General features: G+C 34.7%; 1 protein-coding gene across 4 annotated transcripts in view; it reads left to right on the forward strand.

Annotated features, from left to right (window-relative positions):
- mapkbp1 (mitogen-activated protein kinase binding protein 1) overlaps positions 1-18,391 on the forward strand; it is a 54,999-nt gene that overhangs the window by 25,539 nt on the left and 11,069 nt on the right. For 3 of the 4 annotated variants that reach the window (XM_016539694.1, XM_016539695.1, XM_016539697.1), the window contains exons 3-15: positions 644-706; positions 1,252-1,309; positions 4,581-4,751; positions 5,863-6,000; positions 6,231-6,413; positions 7,750-7,767; positions 9,680-9,840; positions 11,035-11,224; positions 12,669-12,806; positions 13,624-13,808; positions 14,080-14,171; positions 17,292-17,417; positions 17,502-17,572. In XM_016539694.1, coding sequence (XP_016395180.1) covers positions 644-706; positions 1,252-1,309; positions 4,581-4,751; positions 5,863-6,000; positions 6,231-6,413; positions 7,750-7,767; positions 9,680-9,840; positions 11,035-11,224; positions 12,669-12,806; positions 13,624-13,808; positions 14,080-14,171; positions 17,292-17,417; positions 17,502-17,572 — 1,594 coding nt within the window. The remainder of the gene's footprint in view (positions 1-643; positions 707-1,251; positions 1,310-4,580; positions 4,752-5,862; positions 6,001-6,230; positions 6,414-7,749; positions 7,768-9,679; positions 9,841-11,034; positions 11,225-12,668; positions 12,807-13,623; positions 13,809-14,079; positions 14,172-17,291; positions 17,418-17,501; positions 17,573-18,391) is intronic. The other variant, XM_016539696.1, reaches the window with a different exon arrangement.

Genomic DNA, 18,391 nt, shown 5'->3' on the forward strand with positions numbered 1-18,391 from the left:
TTCTTCTCATCGGAGACATGTGATGCAGCACTAAACAGTCTCTCGCTGTCGGTGCTTCGTGCTTGTAATGATTTCTGCGTCTTTCTCTGATAGTTTTAAATACTTTCACACTGCCGACATGTTTGCTGCATTAGTGCGTGCCTCTATTTGATCGCGTTAGTCATTGTTCGGTACATATTATTTGGCCTTTTCGCTTATTCGGCCGAACACCAAAAGAGATTTTTTTGCTATTTTCGGCCGAATAATTTCGGTTGCCGAATATTCAGTGTATCCCTACTTTAAAGAATACCATTGTACTATCATGGTAACTGCTCTGACTAATACACATTAACAGACACAGGATATGATACATTGTTAATCAGGAAAGTCAGGTATAATCATGTTTAAATGAGTCTGATTTGTGCATTTTCTCTTTTTTTTGTCTAATTTTGGAAGTAGAAAACGCCACTCCATGATTTAGATAGCAAAATTGTGGGCTTGTGGCTTAGTGTGGTCAAAGATCTGGACTGCTAACTTAAAGGTTGTCATTGAGTAAGACTTTGGAGGGACTGTCACCATAGTTAAATTATAATTATGTTGTTTTGGATTGGAAAGTGTCTGCTAAATAGCATTTTAACGACCCCTTTCTTTTATTGTTTTATAGATGTGTGGTGGTGCTACTGAACCCCAAGAAAAACAAACAGCATCATATCCTCAATAGCTCCAGGTAAGACTTTCATACTTTTGTAATCAAGCGCAACATGGATAAAAGTCACCTCTTATGGCTCATTAGCTGCACAAGTGTACTACACTCTTAAAAATAAAGGTGCTTTATTGGCATCTATGGTTCTATGAAGAACCTCTAACATCCATGAAACCTTTCCATTCCACAAAAGGTTCTTTATACATTCTTAAAAATAAAGATTCTTTATTGGCATCAATGATTCCATGAAGAACCTTAAACATCTGTGGAACCTTTCCATTTCACAAAAGGTTCTTTTATAGTGGAAAAAAGTTTTTTTAATTAAAATGTAAAACGTTCTCGTCACTAAAAATGGTTCCTTTAAGAACTGTTTATTGGAAGGTTCTTTATGGAGCCGAAAATGATTCTGTCCCAAACTCATGCCACTGGTTGAACAAATATTGTAGTGTTGGGATGCTCAACATATAATCATCGTAAGCAATGGGTGACCAGACGGAGAGGACATCTCTTAACTAGCAGGATGCATACACTTCAACATTGTCTAAATACTTCCGTCCACTCTGTCACAGGAAAACCATCACTACCGTCTCCTTCTCTCCTGATGGCAAATACGTGGTCACAGGCGAGGTGAGTACTCAATTCCTCAGTATATCTGTGCTTTGTGGTTACATCACATGATCTAATAGGAAGTCAGGAGCTCTAGAGAAGTATCTCATACTTAGATAAAGCTGATGTAGGCGAGCTGTATGAAAATAAATTTCTCTATCTTGCACCTTCAGGCCTGAATTCTGAAATCCCTGTGGGCAGTGACTAACTACCAGTGTAATTTGTCTCTTGTCACAGTGGAGTCAAGTACAGACAAATGTGACTATTGCTTTCCTTCTGCAATTCTGCAGCACTAACGTTTGGATTAGAAGGGATTTATTGCTTTGACTGCAGTATAGAAATCATGCAGAAGCATGCAAGTTATGTCCGGCTTGAAATAAAACATAGTATTGCAACCTTCAAAATAAAACTACATGATTGAAACAACAACAAAAAAATAACAGTATTAAAATATTTAAAAATATTAATAATTTCTTATTTGGTGTAAAGACGAAATGTAATTGGCAACACATTTTAATTCTGTAATCTGTTATTATATTATCTGAAATATTAGCAGGGAGTAATGTAGAATGGAAGCTGATTTTGTCTATCAGGATTTGATTGAATCATTTGGTCAACTTGATTAATAATACCAGTTATTTTATTATTATTTTTTTCCCCCTTCATGTACAGACTTAATGTCATCTGAGTAGAAAAAAGGTGGTAGAAATTTAGCAAATTTCTAGCTAGAGTGTTAAAAGTTTCCCTATTATCCTATTATCTAAATATCAGGGAATTTCAAGTGTAATTTTCCAGGCCTTTAAACATTTATTTAATCAAATCATGAAAACTTCTGTAGTCATTATAAACCTTTGTGGTTCTGCTCAGTTTTGATGCATTTCTTTGGCTAAAATTCTCTTTTTGAGCGCAATCTCTAGACATTTATTTTGTTGTTAAATATAATAAAATTATAGTGTTATTTGAATGAGGAATGTGGATGCTTGCCTGTTATCCACTATGATTTTTTCCTTAAAGGGACAGTTCACCCAAAAATGAACATTCTGTCATAATTTACTCACTTTCATGTTGTTCCAAACCTGAATGACATTCTTTCTTCTGTGCAACTTAAAAGAAGATATTTTGAGGAATGTTGATAACCAAACAGTTTTGGTGACCATTGACTTCTATTGTATGGACAAAAAAGACATTGTTCAAAATATCTTTTTATGCTCCACAGAAGAAAACAAGTCATGCAATGACATGAAGGTGGTTAAATTAAAATTATTATTTATTGTATTTTTATTGTATTTTTATTTATTTCTTTTTTTCTTTTTTGATGGACTATCCCTTTAAGGATAATGAAGTGTCCGTACTTCTGGTCTGCTGGCATGACAGTAATGAATGGAAACAGTAGTGTGGATAGTGACCAGAGCTGTTTGGACTTTGTTTGCAAGACTGAACATGAGCACAGATCCTGTCTACTTCTCTAATCCACTAAATCCTGTGGACAGGTGATTTGTGTGTGTGCGGTTGTACATTTTTGTATGTGTGTGTGTGGTTGTACAGTTTTGTATGTGTGTGTATGCGGTTGTATATTTTGTGTGTGTGCGTTTGGACAAAAAAGTAATCCTTTCCGTTTGAGAGGAGTTTCTTACTCCAGCATGTGAAAGTGATGTGAGTTTGTGCTTACTGGCTGCCATGGCAACAGGCGGCACCGTGCCAACCTGCACACAGACTGTGTCTGCTGTCATAAAAAGGTAAAAGCGAGAGTGCCAAGAAAGGGCAAGGAAAAGAGCATGTAGGGAGGAAGAGAAAGAAAATGTGCCCGAAGGAAGAGACAGAAACAGTCTGGAATCGGCATATGTCTGCTCACTGTGGTTTGACCTCTGACCCCCACATTCTCACTGTGAAGCCCCTGCAGCGCTGAATGCTGATCAGATGTTGGCAGCACAGTCCTGTATTAAAGCAGGATGTTGTGTAAGATTAATCAGAATGAATCTTGCATGATCGTGCATGATCTGTCTTGATTGGAGTTGTGTAACGTGGGATTGAACTGACTTGTCTCGACATCTGTTAATGTGTTGCACAAACAAGCTAAGCATTGCACAAAATAGAAAGGTGCTCTTTAATACATGCTTGCAATACATCAAAATATAAATCCAAGTTTCCCACAGTCAAGAGAAAATATGAAAATATCAGGGGATATTCAAAATGGTGTTTTTCTGGCCAGGGAAAGGACATTTCTATAATATATAACATATACACATTTTTTATGAATTAATTAGTTTTATATTTTCATCTTTGAAAGAAGTCTTTTATGCTCACCAAGGCTGCATTTAATCAAAAAATACAGTAAAAAATTAATATAATTTTGTGAAATATTATTACAGTTTGAAATGACTGTTTTCTTTTTGAATAACTTTAAATTAAAAATTTTTTTTAAATTCATTTAATTTTTCCTGTGAATTGTCAGTAGCCGTTACTTAGCTGTGTCACATGATCCTTCAGAAATGATTCAGATATTATGATTTATTATCAGTGCTGGAAGCTGTTGTGCTGCTTAATATTTTTTTGGAACCTGTGATACTTTTTTCAGGATTCTTTGATGAATAAAAAGTTAAAAAGAAGAGCATTTATTTAAAATAGAAATGTTTTCTAACAATATACACTACAGTTCAAAAGTTTGGGGTCAGTAAATTTTTATTCTTTCTTTTTTTGAAAGAAATCAAAACTTTTATTCAGCAAGGATGTGTTAAATTGATAAGAAGTGATAGCAAAGATTTATATAGTTAGAAAAGATTTCTATTTTGAATAAATGCTGTTCTTTTAAAATTCAGCTTTGCATCACAGAAATAAATTATATTTTAAAGGATATTCAAATATAAAATACAATATTTTATATTGTAATAACATTTTGCAAGATTACTGTTTTTTTTTCTGTATTTTTGATCAAATAAATGCAGCCTTGATGAGCATAAGATACTTCTTTAAAAAACATTACAAGTCTTACTGATCCCAAACTTTTAACTTTTAGTGTATGTATAAACTTTAATACAATTATAAACATCCTTATTGTCACCTGTGACCAGATGAATGCATCCTTGATGAATAAATGTATTAATTTCTTAAAAAGAATCTTACTGACCCCAAACTTTTGGAAGGTAGTATGTATATATTTATATATGTTGGTTGTATGTTTCTAAATATACAGTTTTTTTGGTTCTTAATGTGGTATATATAGCTCTTGTGTTGAGATTGTCTGGAGTAAAGCATGTTGACGGCCCTCATAATCTCTTTTTCTCTCTCTCTCTAGAGTGGTCATATGCCGGCGGTGCGTGTCTGGGATGTGGCAGAGAGGACACAGGTGGCGGAGTTACACGAACATAAATATGGCGTGGCGTGTGTGGCTTTCTCCCCCAATAGTAAATACATCATCAGTGTGGGATACCAGCACGACATGATCGTCAACGTCTGGGCCTGGAAGGTGACTAGCAATATTCACACAGTCATGAAAGATGGCTTTCATTTAGGTTATTGTTTTATATATGCTGTTTGGATAACTAGATTTGCTTTTCCTGCAGGTAATAGCAGTGTTTGCAGTGCATAAAAGGAATGGTGTTAACACAAGGCAACACTACATTTGTAGTGTAAAGAATATACATTACATACAGTATATGCTTAAAGCTGAATAAAAAGGAATTTAAAGAAATAGTTCAGCCAGAAAATGAAAACTGTCCTCACCCTCAGGCCATCCAAGATGTAGATTAGTTTGTTTCTTCATCTGAACAGTTTTGGAGAAATTAGCATTACAGTACATCACTTGCTCACTAATGGATCCTCTGCAGTGAATGGGTGCCGTCAGAATGAGAGTCCAAACAGCTGATAAAAACATCAGAATAATCCACACAGACCCATCAATTAGCTTCTAGTAAAGCGAAAAACTGTGTATTTGTAATTGTATTTGTAAACAAATCCATGAAATTGTCCTCTATTCAGAATATTTTTTTTAAGTGAAAAAGTCATCTCGTCTGAATCAGGAGAGAAATATGAATAGATCAAGCACTGTTTACAAGTAAAAACAGTTCTAAACAAATATATCAGTGGATTTTGATGTGAAATGACAACAGGAGATAAACTTTTTTTTACTGGAGGAAGCGTTATTATAGATTATAGACTCTTTGGCCAGAAGCAAAGAAATTAAAATGCCCTAGATTTGTTTTTTACAAACGCGTAGCTTTTTGCTTCACAAGATGTTAATTGATGGACTGGAGTGGTGTGGATTATTGTGATGTTTATATCAGCTGTTTGGACTCTCCTTCTGATGGCACCCATTCACTGCAGAGGATTCACTGGTGAGCAAGTGATGTAATCCAAAATTTTTCCAAATCTGTTGTGATGAAGAAACACGTTTACCTAAATCTTGGATGGCTTGAGGGAGAGTAAATATTCAGCAGATTTTCACTATTCCTGTAATGTAGTTCCATCTCTCATAATCTGTTTACCATGATTTTTCCCTAATGACATAAAAAAACAGATCCATAAATCATAGTATAAAAATTCTCATCGATTGAATATTTGTCTTTTTGTCCTTTCAGAAAAATGTTGTGATTGCCGCCAACAAGGTGTCCAGTAAAGTGACGGCTGTGTCTTTCTCAGCTGACAGCTCGTACTTTGTTACAGCCGGGAATAGACATGTGAAGTTCTGGTATCTTGACCACACCAAGTCGTCCAAGGTACACGATGCTAACGTGGCGGATGACAGCTAGCCTTATCTCTACCAAATACAGCTCTTTTTGATCTTTCTGGCTGGCTTTCAGTCTCTAACTCTCACTTACCATCACCACAGATGTCAAGCCTGACCACAGCTGAAAATGTCATGTCACATGAACTCCCAGTCCATTCACACAGTGCTAAATATGATCCAGGTCTTAGGTGAAAGCCTCATAAATGTCATCTCTCACAGGTGAACGCTACAGTACCATTATTGGGCCGCTCTGGTCTTCTTGGAGAGCTGCGGAATAACTTCTTTAGCGATGTGGCCTGTGGAAAGGGCCGGAAGGCGAACAGCACCTTCTGCATCACTTCCTCTGGGCTGCTCTGTGAATTCAATGACAAAAGAATGCTGGACAAGTGGGTGGAGCTCAGGGTGAGTGACGAGGATGCTGATTGGTTGATTGTGTAGTCTAATCACAAATATGCATGAATGAGTGGGTGCCATAGAGCTCAATAGTTTGGTTCAAAAAGTAAAAATGAATAGATTTTTAGTAGTGCTGTCAAACGATTAACCGCGATTAATCGCATCCAAAATACGTTTTTTGGTTACATTATATATGTATATGTACTGTCTATATTTATTATGTGTATATATATATAAATACACACACATACAGTATATATTTTGAAAATATTTACATGTTTATACATTTATATATTCGTATTCTTATATCTTATATATAAATATATTTAATATATAAACAACATCTTTTTCTTAAATATATACATGCATGTGTTTGTATTTATATATATAAATATATTTAATATATGAACAACATCTTTTTCTTAAATATATACATGCATGTGTTTGTATTTATATATACATAATAAATATACATAGTATACACACATATTTTGTAAACGAAAACTTTTATTTTGGATGCGATTAATTGCGATTAATCGTTTGACAGCGCTAGTTTTTAGATGATTTTATTCAAAATACATAAAAACTCATTAAAGATCCACATTTCAAAATAGTTACTGATTTCATGAATACAGGTTTTTGTAGTGAACACTAGATAACATTAGCTACACTGAAAAAAATATTTTGAAAAATTTCACTCAGAAATTGATAGTAAATTTCACAAATAATTACAAAGAAATGGCAAGTAACGTTGAATTAAACATGACATTTTTATTTTCTTGTAAAACGTACTGCAGTATTTTTTTGCTTTGTTTACAACTTTGAAACAGAATTTCTAACTATTTACCTATATTTGGATAATATAGGATGTTGTATCCATTATGGCATAAAAAACTGAATTTATATGAAAATACAATTTTTGCAGGCTGGTTTAGTTCAGAACTCTATTGAACAATTTTCTAAAATCTCTATGGAAAATGAATTGGTAAAATAATGAGAGGTCACTGTTGAGCTCTATTCTTTTAAATAACATGTTTGTGAAAAGAATGTGCATGAAATTAAAGCTATTTTTATACTTGGAATTGAGCTTTAAAAGTTCAGTTGTCACATTTTTAAGCCCCTGATTTGTAGTTGAATTTTGTTTAGGCTTCCTTGTCTGTGTGTTTAGTGCTTTATCCATGTTAAGCTATTTTTCCCTTTTCTGATATCAAAGCCCCTGTGAACGGAGGGTGTTTCTAAGCTCTCGGCTGTGTTAAGCGAGAGTGGAGTGTGTTAATTACTAATGCTGCTGCTGCTGCTGTTGTCTAATATTAGTCTGTTCTGCTTCTCCTCTCACACTGTCCAGAAAAATGACAGTTTCGCAGTAAGTTTCACATCAGGGCTACGGATTCAGCTGTCACGTCTCATTGTAAAACTCATTAAACAGCACGTCACAGTGCTGCTGTCAGTCATGCTCACCTGTACATTAGATGTTTGACCTCATTACCTTCACTTGCCAGTTATCACTCTAATCTCAGACAAAGCATTTCACATTATGTATGATGAGGCCCACACAGAATCACCACCCACAAAACTTGTTTATCTTTTAATACCCATCATTTGCTGTATTCACAGCATACACCGCCCCTTTTGTGTTATATTAAGAATGTATTATTATTATATTCATTTTAATATATTTTTGTATTTTTACATTACATTGTTCTAATTGTTTTAATTATGTATTTAATTATTTTAATTATTAGTATTAAATATTTTATTGCATACACCACCTCTTTTGCATTTTTTTAAATAAAAATTATTATTGTTATTATATTCATTGTAATATGTTTTTTATATTTTATATTGCATTGCATTGTTTTAATTGTTTTAATTATGTACTTAATATTTGCATTAATTATGAGTATTAATTATTCAATTGTATTTTGAAAGGGTATTGCATAATATTTGTTTTCACAGTACATTTTTAGTTTTAACAAATCACTTGAGATATATATTTCATCATTTAATTCAGTGTATTATTTTTTATTTACTGCATCTGTTACTCTGCCTTAAGACAGAAAAAACATCAGATAAAGTAGTAATATCTATTTAAAGAAAGGTCTGTTGTATCTCACAAAAGAGAAGAAGAAATTTGTATTTCGGAAGACTTTAGAAACCCATGAGAACTAGGCAGCCGTGTTGAACACATGATTTAGAGCCGATATGAGATCTGGATTTGACTCCTTACAAACTGTCAAAGTGGGTGGTTAGAGCAGGTGGGTGCTGCACAATTCTGCTTTTGTGGGACCCTTGAGCCCACTGCACTGAGAAAACAAGAAAGATTCAGAAGAGTGCCAGAAAGAAAGGGATACAGAGAGGAATGGTAAAGGATACAAAAGCCTCTCTGTCTAACAGTTTATCAACTAAAAGAACCCCAGGATTATTGTACATTTTGATAATCTACAGATGAACTTTGGTCTCTTGAGTAAAGCTTATTTAGCAAATAGTCCTCCGTGTCCTTATCTCAGTAAATTAAATTGGATATTTCAGTGAAGGAGGCTCTTATATTTTAATATTAGATTTTTCTCATTAGGAACATCACACGGCTCATGGAAAAACACACAAATGAGCTCTTATCTTCTCACTTTTAACCTGCTCAGGCACTAATAAATTTTCTTTTTTTTCTCCACACTTTGTATCTTTATTGCCACCTGTTTCATGTTATTTTTATGTTTGATATCTCATCAGCTTTTATTTGCGGTTTGTGCATTGTGCATTTCCCATGCAATTATCAGTGGAATTTAATAAGACATCTCGATTGAATGCACAGAGCTCTCATTTTGTCTCATTTTTCGATTCACCCAACAAAATGACTTGGCCTACATGGTAAATATGCTTTTGGGTAGATGCTTAAAGCTCTGCAGATGTTATATGTGAATTTAAACAGAATTTAAATGGTGTTGTTTAAATAAAATTATAATAAAATTTATATATATATATATAATATAATTTAAACAACACAAAAAATGGATTGTATATATATATATATATATATATATATATATATATAAATGCTTTTTGTAGAATTTACATTTTTTTACCCCCACATTCTATGCAAAAAAAGTTAAATAAATAAATATATGTTGATAATTATAATATTAATATTATAATTGAATTATGATTATAACATTGATAATATAATTTGTGTGGGCTCAGTAATAACTTAGATGTCACTCCAGAACTTTAGTCTTAGGATTGGTCATTCAACTCAATTCCTCTACTTTTCTCTCTCTCAGACCAGTATGGCCACGTCTCTGTCCGTCAGCGAGGATCTGATCTTCTGTGGTTGTGCTGATGGTACGGTGAGAGCGTTCAGCCCCACTGACCTGCACTTTATCTATACGCTGCCTCACCCTCACAGCCTGGGCACAGACATCGCCACTGTTACTGAGGCCAGGTAAGATCAGCCACATTAGTGAGTCTTGGTACAAAAAACGACTACTTAGTTCAGTTTTATCAATATTATTGCACTGTACTTAAAGTAGCATGCATTACCTTCGCTGAACTATGGTACCACCCACGATACTTAACGTGATTGCTCAGAATCAGTGTAAAATATAACAGTGTAAAATCCCTTTGTCAAAAGTCAGAACAGCAGGATAAATGTTTTCACTTGGAAATCTCCAGAGATTTTCCTACTGGATGAGCTGCTTTCTGGTGTCTAGCATTATACATATGCAAATACCCAGAAACCATCCTGAAATCTCCGTCTGCTTTAAGATTCAGAGTGGATTCATGTAGTCTCGATGAAACGGCTTAGCCATTGACATCTGTTTAGCTTTCCCTCCAAACTGTCAAACACATGAGACCTCTTAGTCCACAGCTCATAAATATGCAAAGACACTGCTGCAAGGCTAAGACAGAGCTGTTGACCTCTATTATATATTATACTGTTCAGGAAGACTGTTTTTAAGACACTGAGATGTGTCTGTGTATTTTTGAGCCTACTGTACATTTACAAAAAGTAACTATATATATATATAAAGCTCCAGTTTCCTACTGGATGAGCTGCTTTCTGGTGTCTAGCATTATACATATGCAAATACCCAGAAACCATCCTGAAATCTCCGTCTGCTTTAAGATTCAGAGTGGATTCATGTAGTCTCAATGAAACGGCTTAGCCATTGACATCTGTTTAGCATTCCCTGCTTTCCCTCCAAACTGTCAAACACATGAGACCTCTTAGTCCACAGCTCATAAATATGCAAAGACACTGCTGCAAGGCTAAGACAGAGCTGTTGACCTCTATTATATATTATACTGTTCAGGAAGACTGTTTTTAAGACACTGAGATGTGTCTGTGTATTTTTGAGCCTACTGTACATTTACAAAAAGTAACTATATATATATATATATATATATATATACACGCATTCATGTAGCTAGTAGCTCGTAACTTTCCAATTCATGAAATGTAAAGGTAAGCCATTTCATAGAAAGACAAATGTACCATCAAAAAACTGCCCCATGCATGCCAGCGGACAAGTGTGGGTTCTGCTTGGAAACATTTTCTCGTGACACTTCCAGAAGACCTTTAGTGACCTCTCAGTACAGCTGTCTTTACTGTCCCTCTATTATGATCTCTTCACAGCCATCTCTTCGCCTACAAGGAAAACGTCCGCTATCCTGACACAGTGGCCGTGTCCTATGACCCCACGAACCGCTGGCTGTCCTGTGTCTACAACGATCACAGTCTGTACGTGTGGGATGTACGTGATCTTCGTAAAGTGGGCAAGGTTTACTCAGCTCTCTACCATTCGGCCTGCGTATGGAGTGTGGAGGTGAGAAAAAGGACATACATTTTAAACTAACTGAAATAAAGTAAAATAAAAAAATTCTTATTTTATTTCAGCTATTTGCCAAGGCGACATGCCAAATAAGACAAACATTTCATGCAAGCATTAAGGCGGTGCTGATCAGGTGGATGTATAAAATAAAGAAATTAAATAAAATCGAATAAAATAGCAAAAAATACAATAACATAAAATAACAAAACAAAATCAAATAAAACATGAAATTTTTTTTTTAATTAATTAAATTAAATTAAATTACAAATCTGAATATATAAAATATAATACAAAACCTAAAATCAATTTCAGTTTTGTAAAAATAGTTCATACATAGTTTACTTTTACCTACAAAATGAATTTAATGCATTTCAAGTACAAGAAATGTTTTTAGAATTATGAGAAAATTCAGTCAAGTGTATTCTGACTTCTGAGACATGTGTGTGGTAACATGTTTTTGTCCTTTCATTGTGTCGTGTGTTGACATTTTGCCTGCTGAAATAATGTGAGGCAGGTCTTTTGTATTTGAGCCTCATGTTTTTGTATTATTTTTGTAAGGCCTGATGTGAACTCATATGAGGTTATTTGTATTAATAAAAACCCACCCGCTGTAGGTTTCAGTCTTGCTTGTAACTGTTATACCTTGTTTTATATCTGTTATCCTGTCATGAATGTGATTAGTTTGCTGTTTTTGTACCGGTTGAATAGTGTTTTACTGTGTTTTTGTTCACTGTGTTTAAAAAACCTGTGGGATTTGTCAACATGCAGCATATACTTTTTTTTTAGGTTGTGTCGTGGGCTGTGTGCTCATATCAGATCACATGATTCATGACTGTGACTTCCCTTTTGGTTTGTTGTGACTTTAGTTGTCTGGTATTTTGTGACCTCATCAAAGTTCCTGAAATATGTCCATAATTACAGGTCAGGGTTATTATAATGAACTAAAACTAAAACCACAAAAATTTTTACATTTGAACATTATCTCATTTTTGTTTAACTTGAAGTAAAAAAAAACTAAATTAGCTAAAACTGCTAAATCAAAATTAAAACAAAAATATTAAAACTAACTAAAATGATAAACTGAATTATTGTGAACATAGTGTCAGCTGAATGGTTTGTTGCACAGTCAGACAGCTTCGGTCGTGACTATATTCAAAATATGCCAGAAAATATCTTATTACTTTTGAAATAGTTGTTAAATAATGAAAAAGCTATCCTATCCAATGTCAGAATGTACTGTATAGTCCCTGTGTATCACTTAGATGGATATTGTCTGTATGTATAAAGAGGATGCGTGATTAACGCCCAGTGCATAAGACCGCTCCTTTGATTTTTGGTTGATAATGACCTAATAGAATTTAAATGCTACATTAGAGTAAATACACCTGTATTTGTTTTCATGTGTGAGTTTGTGGGATGTAATGCCTTTGTCCTGCAGGTGTACCCAGAGACGAGGGATGGAGAGCAGCCACGTTTTTCTCCCGGATCGTTCCTCAGCTGTTCTTCTGACAATACTCTCCGTTTATGGAACACAGACGCTCAGAACACCACCCTCAGCCGAAACGTCATCAGCAATGTGAGTTCTGGAAACTCGAGACTTGAAATGAATCCAGTCTTTTCTTTGAGATTTTTTTTTAATTGCAAATAAATACACTATGCAATAAATTGATCAGAAGTGAGAGTAAAGGTTTTTACATAATGTTACGAAACATTTCTGTTTTAAGTTAATGCTGTTCTTTTGTAAATAAAAAAATAGGAGAAATGCATCACGGTTTTAACAAAAATATTAAGCAGCACAATGGTTTTCAACATTGATAATAATAAGAAATGTTTCTTGAGCAGCAAATCAGCATATTAGAATGATTTCTGAAGCCTCATGTGACACTGAAGACTGGAGTAATGATGCTAAGTATCATACTAGGGCTATTACTGTGAACTGATACATACTTCTTTCATAAACTGCATATTTTCATTAAAAAACGTCAGCTACTGTACTATCAGCAACTCTGACCTTAAAAGGCATTTAGACATTTCATTCACACGCCAAACATTTCACATATATCAAATGGCATTAATTTTTAAAGAAAATAATCTAACTTTTTAAGTTTGTGAGATAGTTAATGATAAAACTGTAGCAATACTGTTCAAAATTAAAATGGCATATTTGGACACTTTAGCATTGCCAAACCTCAGTAGAAGTTGGTTAAAAATAATTGCAAAAATTGCACAGAAATGTTTACTTGGTTATGATTTGGTAGATTTGCAGATGCCGCTTGCTTTGATATTTTATCAAACATAACAATATTCATGCATTTTAAGTGATTTAAGTATATGTATCTGTATAAATGTAATGAACAAGTCACAAATGATCTTTTTTTTTTTCGTCACCAAAGGACCTCCAGAAGGTCATTTATATGGACAGCAACACCTCCCCCCTGCTGGACACGGACTGCACCATCTCCAGTAACTCTGAGAAGGCCGACCCACAGACCTCAGATAACCGGACAGGCATTAGGACCATGTGCGTGAGCCCAGACGGGCTGCACCTGGCATCAGGGGACCGCAATGGAACACTGAGGTCTGTTTTTCACATGTCTGCTTAACACTTCTACTCTAATTGATTTGAGTTAATTGATCCTCTGAGGGTTTTAATCGAAAGGACGATGTTTTTGTGTACTGGGTATCACATGCATGTGGGAAAAATACTGTATGTTACACTTTCTGTGAAGACTGTATGTATTACAAAAGCATTCTCAATGCATTATACTATGTTGTTCTTCAGAAAATGCTAACATTTTTAGTTTAGAAACTTCACAATCAGACCCTCACTGAACTTCTGCTGTTTCCAGAATCCATGATTTGGAGAGCATGGAGGAAATTCTAGACGTTCAGGCCCACGACTCTGAGATCCTGTGTCTAGAGTACTCAAAACCAGAGACTGGTGAGTGCTGAGTGTTTTTTTTATAGATCTGTAGCTGATTAATCCTGTACCGAGGTGCCGCTTAATGCCCCATTAAAAAGGAAGTGCTGATCCAGCTCAGATGCTCTGTAACCTTGGAGTCGCCACTTGACACATATGCCACCAGCAGTGTTTACAGCTAGTTTTTCTAGTGTAAACTTCACAGCTCGAACCTGGTTCAATTTTAACTTGAAGTCATTTTTTTCAATGTTAAGATACCCTAGTCTTAAGATGTTTCAATGTTCATTGTCCCAGCTTAATGTACAGAGACAACAGTCAGTCATTTGTTGAGTTGATCTTTCTTAAAAAAAGTGTAAATAATATGACTTGTGTGCTGCTTTCAAAACCAGCCCAACACAGAAACATTGGCTTAGTTTTGGGCGGGATGACCTGTTTTTCAACCAATGGCAGACAGGGAAATGTTCAGGAAACCTGTTTGAAAAAAAATCATAACATTTTGTGATGCTAGTAGCACAGAAATCAGCTTTACACTATCAATAACATCTGTGACATGCGGTCAATTAAAGAAAATTATTCTTGTGCTTCAGGTTTTAAAAACAACAAAAATCATGCATTAGTATGCAAGTGAGCAGCACTGTGTGTAAACATTTAAAATATGCAACTATCAATGGCACCATTTTTGTGGTAATCGACAGCACGCCACAGATGCTGCTGATTGAGCTTTAGTTGTAAATAATGCAGAATATTATTTTTCAGAGGAAATATAAGAGCCTCAGGCATCCATTCAAGAGTGCAGATGCTGACATGACATGGTTAGAGGAAACTGACATACCAGTAATAGTTGAGTAAACAATAGTTGATCCAAAACGGCAAGATAATATCCCTTGGAAGCGGTCAGCGCTTACAAAAAAATGTAGCAGTACCATGGTACAGTCATAAACAGAATAAATATAAATATAAATAGATAGAATAAATTTAAATAAATAGAATAAATTATTATCATTGTGATAATATCCCCCCCAAAAAAATCATAGTTCTGGGTAGTTGCTAGGAAGTTACTTAATTAGATATAGCTTGGGTCCAGTGTTATTTTAGTATTATTTATATTATAATATTTATTTATTAATTTAGTGAATTAGCTTTCATTTTTAAATTTTCAGCTTTTATTTTAATTTTAGTTTAAGTTTTAGTGATTTTGTTATAGGCTTTTATCATTTTATTTGTTTAAAAAATATTTCTATGTGTTTATTTCAGTTTTAGCTGTAGTCATTTTAGTATTTTAACTTCACCTTATTTTATTTCAGGTAGTTGCCAAGGCAACATTTCTTATTCTTGTTTAATTGAAGTTTTTATTTATTTATTTATTGTTTTATTGTTTTTATTAAATGTTTTGTTTAATTTTATTATTTTTCCTTTTTTAATTTTCATATTTAATTTTTTTTATTTACTTCAATAAGGAAAACTATTTTTCATTTTAAAAATTAAAAAATTGAAATTTTTACTTTTAATTTTATTTTTAGATATATTTCAATAAAGAAAACTATTTTTTTTATAGTTTTTGTTTTAGTTAAAAATAGCAATAATACTTTGGTCCCTTTTTTAGTGTAAATCCATGGGAATTTTTCATCCTCATTCTTCCCTATTATGGTGAAAATGCCTCCAACCACCACTAACTAGTGTAATTCTCTCCAGTTTTCTAAAGCTCTTGAGGCTCTGTGCAGGGCTGGGGGTTTAGAGCAGGCGTATTGAGAGTCATTATCTTCCCCAGTTAAGTGCAGTTCAGTGTGAAGTTGTGCTTAGCATGCGTTGCCTTAGCTGGTGGTTTATATCAGGCTCAAGGCCAGACATTAAAGGGTTAGTTCACCCAAAAATGAAAATTAGTTTTACTCACCCTCGAGGCATCCTAGGTGTATATGACTTTCTCCTTACAGACGAATCCAGTCTGAGTTATATTAAAAATTGTCCTGGCTATTCCAAGCTCTGTCTTTGCAGTCAACAGGTGTTGCAGTTGAACAGTCCACAAGTCGTCAAATAAAGTGCGCGCATCCATAACAAAACGTGCCTCACACGGCTCCGGGGGGTGAATAAAGGCCTCCTGTAGTGAATCCATGTGTTTTTGTAAGAAAAATATCCATATTTCAAACGTAATAAACACTTTTCTCTCACTTCCGGTATCTGTTATACGCGGAAGCCGCTGCTTTTTCTGCAGCTCAGCGCATCTTTTCAAGTTGAAAAAAGTTTAACTTTTCTGAAAAAAACACTCGTCAAGCGCCTTTTTGACTGCTGACCCAATGACAAGCGAGTAGCGAGACCTGTCGTTTCCATAACAACAAGAACAAGAAAAAATGGAGAAGGTGCCGGTAGATAAACTGATCGTACTAGTTTCGGAGCACAAGTAGTTATATGATATAAGCACAAAATATTTAGTATAATAATAATGTTTTAATGTTTTGTCTAAAATATGCCGCAAACCGTGCATCATCCAACCGGAGCTCCTGGACTAAATTGTTGTAAGCACCATACTGGTTCCTCTCCCGTATAATGGGCTAGAGTGAGCGTCCGGCGGGTTTGCGGCAACCACATGTGACGACCCCGGGCTGGACTCCGCTTCGCCCTCGGCTGCTATTTGTAACAGAAAAACGCTGCCAGCTTTTTTTTTTTTTCACTAAAAAAACGCCCTTATCAACTTTTTCTTGTCAAAAAAGACGGCAAGTGTGAACATAGCCTTAAGTCGCACGGGTATATTTGTAGCAATTTGTATGGGTCAAAATTATCGATTTTTTTTTTATGCCAAAAATCATTAGGATATTAAGTAAAGATCATGTTCCATGAAGATATTTTGTAAATTTCCTACTGTAAATATATCAAAACTTCATTTTAATTTGTAATATGCATTGCTAAGAACTTTGTATTTGTTTTTTTGTATTTGTTCTTTGTTTTTTGTTTTTTTGTATTTGAACAACTTTAAAGGCGATTTTCTCAATATTTAGATTTTTTAGCACCCTCAGATTCCAGATTTTCAAATAATTGTATCTCGGCCAAATATTGTCCTATCATAACAAATCATACATATTATTATGTTAAAAATGGTTGTGCTGCTTAATATTTTGGTGTTAACGTATTAAATATGTGTGTGTTTAGGGCTGAAACTGTTGGCCACCGCCAGCAGAGACAGACTGATCCATGTTCTGGATGCGGATCGGGAATACGGCCTCCTGCAAACACTGGATGAACACTCTTCCTCTATCACTGCTGTCCGATTCGCTAGTGAGATCTTGACAGCCTTGCCCAGTTTTATTTAACAACAAATGCTGGAAATGTTCATGTGTGACGTCTTTGTTTTCGTTCCAGCTAACGATGGGAAAGTCAGGATGATCAGTTGCGGTGCCGATAAGAGCATCTACTTCCGCACGGCACAGAAGGTGAGATCACTTTTTGTCACATTTAGGTGTTTATTATTTGCCATTATCTATGATGTTTTCACTGGACATCTTTAAAATTGAAAGAGTGGCATTTCTTTCATTGAGTCCTGCCTCGGAGCTGTCAGATTCCTCAGGCCTAGAGAAACTGTTGCCAGAGCTTCAAAGAACACCTGATTTAAATAGACACACAAGCACTTAACACCCCTTTGCAAATGAGATACCAACGGCCAGTGATTAAGTGCGAGACACAAACAAGCACTTCTGACGTCCTAAATGAATTCTGAGATATCAACTTTGAAGAGTCTCAGTAGGTTTCTGAATGAATTATAAGCTACTGAGATGAATTCACAAAACAATTAATAGAATTAAATATTTTCCAGTTAGAACCGACATAAACATTAAAAATGTACGAGACGAATAGTTATGTAATATAAACATTATCCATGGATATGGTGGTATTCAAATTCAGTATTCTCCTATTATACTCTTTTCTTACACTGTAATCTGCTTCTCAAAACCTTCAATCCAAACATAAAACCAGATTAAGGTGGACAGTTGCTTTGGAATAAACTAATGGAGTGGACAAGTGATCAGATGTGACGTCTTGAGGAGCTTGTGCAACTGTAATATAGGCCACTTAAAATCACCTGCAGAACTTAAATCAGTTTAATTCTGACCTCAAAATGTGACCCAGGACCAGGGATCATTAACAGACCGCTTGTAAATCCACAATATCATGCTTAAAGATCATTTCCATTCTTGTTTTGGAGAAAACATCCAGAAAGAATAATGAACACAGAAACGTTATTACAAATTTTT

The sequence above is a fragment of the Sinocyclocheilus rhinocerous genome, unplaced genomic scaffold (assembly GCF_001515625.1).
Source record: "Sinocyclocheilus rhinocerous isolate Xijiao unplaced genomic scaffold, SAMN03320098_v1.1 scaffold1268, whole genome shotgun sequence".
Taxonomy (NCBI): Eukaryota; Metazoa; Chordata; class Actinopteri; order Cypriniformes; family Cyprinidae; genus Sinocyclocheilus; species Sinocyclocheilus rhinocerous.